General features: G+C 48.5%; 1 protein-coding gene across 1 annotated transcript in view; it reads left to right on the top strand.

Annotated features, from left to right (window-relative positions):
* The first annotated feature begins 5,550 nt into the window (after window positions 1–5,550).
* PSMD11 (proteasome 26S subunit, non-ATPase 11) overlaps window positions 5,551–10,517 on the top strand; it is a 28,653-nt gene continuing 23,686 nt past the window's right edge. Inside the window, exons 1-2 of the mRNA XM_044296798.1 lie at window positions 5,551–5,701; window positions 9,604–9,705. Coding sequence (XP_044152733.1) covers window positions 5,611–5,701; window positions 9,604–9,705 — 193 coding nt within the window. The 5' untranslated portion in view covers window positions 5,551–5,610. The remainder of the gene's footprint in view (window positions 5,702–9,603; window positions 9,706–10,517) is intronic.

The raw sequence follows: 10,517 nt of genomic DNA, 5'->3' as shown, positions 1-10,517 counted from the left end.
GCATAGCTGTGGGGATAGAGCAGCATTGTACTGCAAAGCATTAACTGTATACCCTCCAAGTATCTTGCAAGATTGAAACCTGCTGTGCTATCAAGTCAACCTGCTGTGCATTTTGTACTATAAAGGACTGCATCATACACCCCTGAAACTGATTGTATAAAGTTGGACTGTTGTCTAAAGTAAAGCAACATTTGGTTTACCAACTGCGTACTCTATTAATCCTCCTACAAACCGGTGTGCCACCGTTACAGGCACTGGCGTCACGATTCTTAAAGGGACCTTACCTAAGGCACTCAAAACACCTGCAACATCCAGGGCACCTCACATACCATCAGGCCTGGTCCCTATTTACAGAGTGTGCCCCAGAGGAACCAGTGTCTACCTCTCCTTCACTGTCGCATGCCTGCCCAGGGTTCTCCTCAGAAAAGTGAGTAACCCTCGATTGTCCATAACCGTGACCTCACTGTCGCTATACCCTGCAGGTCTGGCGTGCTGCATATCAAATAGACAGGGCTGTGCTTGGTAAGGAGCAAAGAGGCTGCGGCGCTCACTGGAATATCGCGGTCTCCTGTCACGTGAGGATTGGGGGAAACTCCCCGCCGTACGATAATGGGTATGTGGGGAAGCAACTAGGCCAGGATGTCGGAATCAGGGAGCAGGTCACCTCCTAAAGCGTCCCTAATCCTCGCCCTAACTCCTCACCGTATGAGCGGACCTGGATGGTAGGACAGATCATACCCTGGATACCTAGGACCCTGAGTTGCCCTGATAATCCCTCATATAGGAGCAGGGAAGAGGCGACCTGTTCTTCCAAGATGCGGATGAACAGGAGTATCAACCGGCCTAGTTGCAGTTGAAAAGCCAAGTGCAACGGCAGGTAAGTATCCAGTGGCGGGAATAACCACTGAACCAAGAACCCCAAAATGCATGGTAACTTACCTGCCGCAGCTGCTGGACGGCACAACAGAAGACACACAAAGGAGAACTGGAACCCAAGCAAACGTACTGCAATCCGAATAACATACTGGACTCAGTACTTACTGACACAAGAAGGAACCAGCACTCCAGCAACAGCTCACTGACTAGACTTTTGGGTCCCCCTCCAGGGAACCATGAGACCCCCTTCCGGAGGACAAAACAGACAGGGGAACAGTCAAGCAACAAACAGCGTACGACTTGCATACATGCCGGACATATAACACCAACTGACCAGACATGTAACAACAACAAGACAAAACACCACACCCCAAACATAAACCCTCACCAAACTCCAACACAGGGAAGGTAGGGGAAAAAGGAGGAGAAATAAGGAAGACATTGATGTCCCACTAGGTGGCCCTCACACTGGAAGATGGAACATCCAGACAAAGAGCATAACTCCAGCAGACACCAAGGCTGAAGTACAACTGACTACTGGCCTTAAGCCACAGGTATAAGAAGCACCTAGTGACCACATCCAGCAAGGTAGTTAACCCCTCCAGCACCAGACAGAGGAGGAACCAGGAGAAGGGGAGCAAAGCACACACATGCAGACAACCACACGTTGCCCCTGGCAACTGGCATGTACAGCAAACGTGTCACAGCGCACAACACAGAGGCCGTGACATCTCCTCAAACAGCTGATTGGCGGGGGTGCCAGGAGTCTGACCCCCACCATCTCATAACTCTCGGAGTACAGATGTCACAGATGTTACCTGCAGTCCTATGTAACACCCCACATAACACAGTGAATTATTGTGTTATGTGGGATGTTACATAGGACTGCAGGGAACATCTACTACGTTATGTATACACAGAAAGTTATCACTGTTATCTGGGCTGTTACAAATTTGCCAAATTTAAAATACACATGATTATAATAAAAAAGACTTGGAGGAGATGAGACGCAGGTCACAGTAGTGAGCCAGCTCTTCATATAGGAGAATACAGCACCACATACTTCTTAGGCCTCATGCACACGGCCGTTGTTTGGGTCCGCATCCGAGCCGCCGTTTTGGCGGCTCGGATGCGGACCCATTCACTTTAATGGGGCCGCAAAAGATGCGGACAGCACTCCATGTGCTGTCCGCATCCGTTGCTCCGTTCCGCAGCCCCGCAAAAAATATAACATGTCCTATTCTTGTCTGCAAAACGGACAAGAATAGGCAGTTATATCAATGGCCGCCTGTTCGGTTCCACAAAATGTGGAAGGCACACGGGCGGCTTCTGTTTTTTGCAGATCTGCGGTTTGTGGGCATGAGGCCTTACATCCAGTGACAACTCCTGTCATGTAGACCCTTTCTTTCCTCTTCTCCTCCATTTGACCCAGACCACCATGACAAATTCTTTCAGCCGTATCTCATCTCTACAGAGTTTGTTACACAGACACGTTAGATTTCTAATTTTTTCCATCAACCTCCCCATCCTGGTGTCCCCACAGTGTCATCCTGCTGCCACTCCCAATACTGTGCCCACTGTGCTCCCCAATGTCCCAGGTACTATACTGCTGAAGAAATAGAGACCCCAGTAGACATAATGGGGTCATTTATCAAACTGGTGTAAAGTAGAACTGGCTTAGTTTCCCATAGCAGCCAATCAGATTCCACCTTTCATTTTCCAAAGAAGCTGTTAAAAATGAAAGGTGAGATCTGATTGGTTGCTATGGGCCCCACAAAGTAATTTGCCCCCACACTTCCCCCATTAGGTAATTTGCCCCTACACTACGCCCATTAAGTAATTTGCCCCTACACTACGCCCATTAAATAATTTGCCCCCACACTGCCCCATGAAGTAATTTGCCCCCATACTGCCTACCATTAAGTCATTTGCCCCCACACTGCCCCCTCATTAAGTAAGATGCCCCCATGTAATCATTTGCCCCCACTGTCCCTGCAGTAATATGTCCTCCTCTGCCTCCCAAGTTGGCAAAAAAAAAAACAACTAAAGGCTAATACTTAACTGTGTCTGGGATGGTGATGCCCCGGCACAGGATGATGTCATCACGCACACGTCGCCTGAGTCGGGCTTTTACTACCACATGGGCCTGAGGCCTAATAGGCCTGAAGCCTTTGGTGGTAATAGGCAGCGGGGCAGGGAACTATGTGCTCCTGCGCCCCGCCGCAGTATGTGGGCATTCGGGTCGGCGTTGGGCCCCCAAGCGATGCTGGGTCCAGGGATGCCGACCCGAATGCCCCTATTATAATCTGCCATTGATAGCGCCGTTCATAGGATAGTGGCTGTGCCTGGTATTGCAGCACAGACCCATTCACTTGAGCTGCTTATAGGCCATATGATGGATGAATATGACATCACTGGCCTAGGAAGAGGCCACAGGACTAACTGGAGCGCAGTAGAGTCTCTTCATATAGCTTTTTTCTTTTTTGGGGGGAGTGAGGAGTTCCTGGAGTCTGACCTCCACCAATTGAGGATATTGATGACCTATCCTGAGGATATAAAGTAGGGATCAGCTATCTCCGACACTCCAGCTGTGGTCTCCAGCTACAACTCCCACTATACCACTTGCTTGGCCATTCTCGGAATGATCACTTAAGTGAATGGAGCATGCTGGGAGTTGTGGTTTGACAGCGGCTGGATGCCAGAGGTTGCTGAGCCTTGATATAAATCATCAATATGCTACTCCTGGAAAACCCCTTTAAGGGCTCATGCACACGAACGTAATTTCTGTCCGTGTTCGTTCCTTTTTTTTGCGCATGAGGTACCATTCATCTCAATGGGGCCGCAAAAAAACAGAGTCTGTGTGCATTCTGTGTCTGTATGTCCGCAAGATATTAGAACATGTCCTATTCCTAAACACAGACGTCACATGGATGTCATCCGTTTTTTCGGATCTGTCTTTTGCGGACCGAAAAATACATACGGCCGCGTGCATGAGCCCTAAGCCAACACTTGGTGATTGTCATTTGCCACTTTGTTCCCTAATTCTCCCCGTTCTACTAAGGGATCGTTCACACTAACGTTTTTTGTGTTCCGTATACGGGCAGTTTTTTTAGTTCCATAAATGTAACCATTCATTTCAGTGGTTCCGCAATAAAAATGGAATGTACTCTGTATGCATTCTGTTTCCGTATTTCCGTTCCGTTCAAAGATAGATCATGTCCTATTATTGCCCGCAAATCATGTTCCGTGGCTCCATTCAAGTCAATTGGTCCGCAAAAAAACGGAACACATGCGGAACGTACTGTCCATTCACACGTCCGCAAAATGGGTCCGCATCTGTTCTGCAATTTTGCGGAACGGGTGCGGACCCATTCATTTTCAATGTGGCCGGAATGGATGCGGACAGCACACTATGTGCTGTCCGCATCCGCATTTCCGGATCCGCACTTCCGTTTCCGCAAAAAAATAGAACATGTCCTATTCTTGTCCTCAATAGCGAACAAGAATAGGCATTTTCTATTATAGTGCCGGCGATGTGCAAATGGCTGATGTCCGTGTTTTGCGGATCCGCAAAAAACACTTACGGACGTGTGAATGAAGCCAAACAGGCCTCATGCACATGAACGTATTTTCATTCCGTGCCCGTTCCGTTTTTTCTTTTTCATTTCAATGGGTCCGCAAAAAAAAAAAACGAAGGTACTCTGTATGCATTCCGTTTCTGTATTTCCGTTCCGCCAAAAAATAGAACATACCTATTAGGCTCCATTCACATGTCCGCATCTGTTCTGCAATTTTGCGGAACAGGTGCGGACCCATTCATTCTCTATGGGGATGGAATGGATGCAGACAGCACATAGTGTGCTGTCTGCATCCGCAATTGCGGAGCGCGGCCCTGATCTTCAGGTCCGCATCTCCGCAAAAGATAGAACATGTCCTATTCTTGTCAGCAGCTGCGGACAAGACTAGGCATTTCTATAGGGGTGCCGGGCGGGTGTGTTGTGGATCCGCAGTTTGCGGGTCCGCAACACACCACTGACGTGCGAATGGAGCCTTAGGCCCCATGCACACTGCCGTGTTTCACAGCCGTGTGCGGGCCGTGGAACCGCGGCCTGGATCCCTCCTAAGAGCAGGAGCGCACGGCGTCACTGGTTGCTATGACGCCGTGCGCTCCCTGCTGCCGCCGCAATACAGTAATACACTGGTATGATCTATACCAGTGTATTACTGTACTGTGCCGGCAGCAGGGAGCGCACGGCGTCATAGCAACCAGTGACGCCGTGCGCTCCTGCTCTCAGGAGGGATCCAGGCCGCGGTTCCACAGCCCGCACACGGCTGTGAAACACGGCAGTGTGCATGGGGCCTTATTGTCCGCATTACGGACAAGGATAGTGCTGTTCTATCAGAGGCCAGCAGTTCCGTTCTGCAAAATACGGAATTCACATGGATGTCATCCGTATTCTTTGCGGATCTGTTTTTTGCGGTCCTGTGCATGAGACCTAATGTGATGGTTTCCTAAAGTGTCACTCCGCACATTACACATCTACATCCTACACTGTCTGCCACACATTACAGCACCAACACGTCCTCTGTATTCCTTTATCTCAGAGAGAACTACACTTCCCAGCAGCCCCCGCGGTATCCCCCGGAACTGGCTCGCGTTGAGAAGGGGGTGGACTTCCGGTACCGCTACTTCCGGCCCGGAAGAGCTGTGTCAGGGTGCAGGAATAGGGCAAGATGGCGACAGCGGCTGTGATCGAGTTCCAGAGGGCGCAAGAAATGGTGGTGACGGACCGGGCGGCGAGTATAGACATCCTGCAGTCTATAGGTGAGGGGAGCGGCCTGCTGGGCCGGGGGAGAGCGCGGGAGCCGGCTGTGTGTGGGGGGAGCCCACGGTGCTGACAGTGTGCCATTGTTAGAGCTGTGTGTATAGCTGGGTACACGTGATCAGCGTATACCCTGCCTGTGTACATGGAGGGGCACTGGCTCCTAGGACAGGCAGGGGGGAGATCCTGATGTGTAGTGGAGGAAGCCCAAACAGGTCTCCTGCGAGTCACACAGCCCTGCTACCTCCATGGATCTGCCTAGTTATGTCAGTATGTCAGGGCCCTGAATGACTGGGCAGTGGGGCCCTTCCTGGCTGACAACCCACAGGATGGCTGTAGTGGCGGCCATGTCTGTTGTCAGCACATCTAGAAGGACCTACCGTATATTATGTGGAGATTTTGTAATATCACATGAAGTCTCATCCTTGTGTGCATCTTTCTACTATATTGTGTTTCACTTCCCCATCAAGATCTCTGCTTGCTGTCAGTGAGTGAGGACATTGCTTTAGGCATCCAGAGGCCGAAACCTGAGACTACAGATGTGTCCAGTCTAGACGATAATCTGTGCGCTCTACAGATTGGACCCCCGCCTTGCTGACCTCTCCTGCGCTGATACATTGTGACGAGAGAAATTGGTGTTGTCTGGACTGGATACAGTTGTAGCAAAGTTTCATTTTTGAGAAGCTTTAGGCTCCTTTCACACTAGTGTTTTTGCTGGATCCGTTAACGATAATATAACCGTCTGCATCCGTTATGAACGGATCCGGTTGTATTATCTTTAACATTGCCAAAATGGATCTGTCATGAACACCATTGAAAGTCGATGGGGGACGGATCCGTTTTCTGTTGTCAGAGTTAAATGGATCAGTCCCCGTTGACACATCCCAGGACGGAAAGTATGGGAACGCAACCGAATGGAATACATTTTGGAGCATTCCATTCTGTTCAGTTACGTTTTCTTCCATTGACCATGAATGGGGACAAAACTGAAGCGTTTTTTTTTTCCGGTATTGAGCCCCTATGACGGATCTGAATACCAGAAAATAGAAAAGTTAGTGTGAGAGTGGCCTTAGATCTGTATTGGTTTTCAGCCTCTCAATGGAAGCCAGACTTTTCCCATTTACTCAGAGTAGAGATCTCCACAAGGATGCGGAATCGAAACATTTCTTGTAAGATCCGAGAGTTTATATCATACAAGGATTACAAATGGTTTATGGACACCCCTTTGAAGGGGTTCTTAAGAATCGGTAAGAAATTGGGCATAGAGGGCACACCAAATATAAACGAGTGCCACACGCGGTGTTAGAGAAATACTGCATACAAGGCTGCACCTTTTATTGTAAAAATATAAACATTTATTAGAAAACACAAAAACTCAATGAATAAAATCATTGTATGCAATTAGGACAATGTGTGTGGACTGCGCATATGTCCATGGACCCCTGGCGATACCCGTGGGGCATATTCCCCTACACACGTGCCCGCTGATTTATACATTATGATGAGTATTTACAATAATTTTTTTGATGCTTATTTATTATTTTTGATGTTATATTTATGTATTTTTGCCTCATTTTGGCGGTATTTGTATGTTTCCATATAGAGACTGGTGGTTGTGGGGTTGTGTGTTGGACATATGTGCAGTCCACATGGCAGCTTCCCAAAACAGCTGATTGGCAGGGGTGCCTCCGATGTGATAGTGATGACAGTTCATCATTATCTTTACCCGGATAACCCCTTTAAAGCACCCTATGTCTGGTCCAGGCCTCAGATTCAGAGCTCAAAGAAAGGCTCCTTGTGTTGTGCTCTAAGGGCCCGTTCACACAGCTGTCAAATCTGCCATGGGTGTTCACTTTGGATGCCACGGAATCACAAATTGACACCTTCCGTGGTTTCAAACAGTGGCCTTCTGATTTTATGCTGCAATGTACGCGTCCTGCGTAGATGTGCCCCAAAGAGGGTTTTTTTCAGCAGTGGACATTATGGACAGTATAGGGGACCCACTCTGTTCTGAGCCCTCACACACCCACATGAATGGGGCAGCTGTCGCGCCGCACCGATGTATTGCTCGTATATGAGACTGACAGAGACCAGTGCATTGTGGGAAAAACCCCTATAAAGGGAACCTGACAATTAATGCTTCCCGGATAGGGATGAGCGAACTCGTGTTTCAAGTTTGGCGTGCAAGCTTTAGGTCATCTAAGAATTCCGTTATGAAATATCGCTACCACAAGGAATAAGTTACGGACGAAGGATACCACAAGGAATCCATGACGGACGAACCTTGTACGCCGAACTTGAAAACAGAAGTTGGCTCAACGCTATTCCTAAACCGTCAGAACATTGGATCTCAGTCTAGAAATCTGCTGCAGCTTCTATGGGTGACTCGGTCTGTGAGTGGGGCTTTAAAGGGATCCGCACTATAGTACAGTGACAGACCCACTCATTTCAGTGCAGTGATGTCATCGGTACTTTTAGAGCACTGACCTGACGAGCCCCGCAGTGTGCACCAGCGCTGTGAGGGAGATGGGTTTGATGCTCTTCCCTGCCTCTGGACAGGTGTACATGGGAAAGGAATCGCCCTAAGGCAGTGAGCAGGATTGGACACGGATCCCTCAGAGGGCTGTCAAGCACTGTGGTGTTCACCATGTCAGTACTCAAAAAGTACCCACTACCATCACAGCAATCAGAGGGTCTGTTACTACACAGCATAGTGCAGCGGACAGGTTCTACCATTCAGACATTGATGACCCGTACAGAGGATACACCATGACTGCCTAATCCGGGCGGGGGGGGCTGACACCCGCCAATCAGCTGTTCTGCCTAGCTCCGGCGCTTAGCTCCAGGACTACACAGCTTTGTCTATTTCTGCCCCTTTAATGGGTTGTACTCAGTTCGGTTATATCATAGATAATAGAAGGGGTTTGAGTCTTGAGACCCCGCTGTTGGCTATGGAAGAGTCTCTAACTAGACTATCCCTCCTTCTAGAGGACCCTGCTCATCTGTGGGTTACTGGAGTGGCAAACTGATTTCAACCAATGCCATGTAAGGCTACTTTCACACCTGCGTTCGGTGCGGATCCGTCTGGTATCTGCACAGACGGATCCGCACCGATAATGCAAACGCTTGTATCTGTTCGGAACGGATCCGTTTGCATTATTCATTAAAAAAAAAAGTCTAAGTCAAAACTTACATTGAAAGTCAATGGGGGACGGATCCGTTTTCAATTGCACCATATTGTATCAGTGAAAACGGATCCCTCCCCATTGAATTACATTCAATTTAAGTCAGAACGGATCAATTTGGCTCTGCATTGCCAGGCGGACACCAAAACGCTGCAAGCTGCGTTTTAGTGACCGTCTAAAAAGCAGAACGGAGACCAAACGCAGCCAAATTTATGCATTCTGAGCGGATCCTATCCATTCAGAATGCATTGGGGCTGAACTGATCCGTTTTGGGCATCTTGTGAGATCCCTGAAACGGATCTCAGAAGTGGACTCAGAAACGCCAGTGGAAAAGTGGCCTAATCCTTCATTTCTCCCATAGATGTTATGATATCCGTCTGTTTTTGAGCTCGGCAGCAGTAATGATTCATCCACAGTGGTGGTCTACTCATTACATTAGATGTTCTGATCAGTGGTGGTCCCTGGGATCTCCACTGATCCTGATGCAGCAGGAAGCTCCGATCACTGTGTGACCCACCACAGCCACTGCTCGGTGGATGGAGCCTTCTGCCTCCAGCACTATGTTTCATGGCCTCATCAGTCTGTAAGAAGTGGATAGGTTGTTATAGCCGGCACCTCCAGTTTTGAGGAATCTCTCTGTGAACATTATAACTTATACCTACTGTACTGTGACGTGTGATAGACACTGCGTCTCAAAGCTGTATCTGTTTGCTCTGTAGTGAAGCGAGACATCCAGGAAAGCGATGAGGAAGCCGTACGCGTCAAGGAGCAGAGCATCTTGGAGTTGGGTGGGCTCCTGGCCAAAACCGGACAAGCAGCAGGTGAGTTCAGAGGAGGACACTGATGAGTTCACTTGATATCATCCCATGTGTCCTACAGATGAGTATCTGCATCTAACCTTCTGTGTGAGTATAACACATCACTTATGGTCCATTCACACGTGTGTGTTTCGCGGATCTGCAAATCACGGACACCGGCAATGTGTGTTTCATATTTTACTGACCGCACATCGCCGGCTTTAATAGAATATGCTATTGCGGACAAGAATAGGACATGTTCTATATTTTTTCGGACCCCGATGTGCGGGTCCGCATTTCCATATCCGTGCCTTACGTGCAGCCCCATGTAAATGAATAGGTCTGCAATTTCGTTTCGCAAAATTTTATCAGAATTGCGGACGTGTGAATAGACCCTCAAAGTTTTTTTTTTTTAATCTCCACTTTTTTTTTTTTTTTTGTGTATGAAAGAAAGGGCACTGTTGTTCATGGGCTGCATCTGGTATTACTGCTTATTCTTGTTCACTTGCAATACCAGATGCAGCCCATGTACAAGGGCAGCGCTGCTCATAGGGGAATAACGTCCTGCTATCTAATCCTATATGACCGCCTCGCCTGCATATCCAGGATTGAACTCTTACCTCAGCTGGAAGTATCTGTGAATATTCGGCACCAGCGTGAAGATCTGATGTAGTCGCTCCCAGGACATTCCTACTGTTACTAGCAAACCGGAATTATTCATCATGAAGTCTGCCTCCCTAAGGCCCTATTTGTAACATACGGGCCTCAATGTGTTCTCAGCAGAGTGACTTGAGAGAATGGGTGTCCTCTCTCAACAATGCTATTAAAGGGGTGTC

Source organism: Bufo gargarizans, chromosome 6 (genome assembly GCF_014858855.1).
Source record: "Bufo gargarizans isolate SCDJY-AF-19 chromosome 6, ASM1485885v1, whole genome shotgun sequence".
Classification (NCBI taxonomy): domain Eukaryota; kingdom Metazoa; phylum Chordata; class Amphibia; order Anura; family Bufonidae; genus Bufo; species Bufo gargarizans.
The sequence above is the reverse complement of the archived record's forward strand: the minus strand, read 5'-3'. Positions and strand labels throughout refer to the sequence as shown.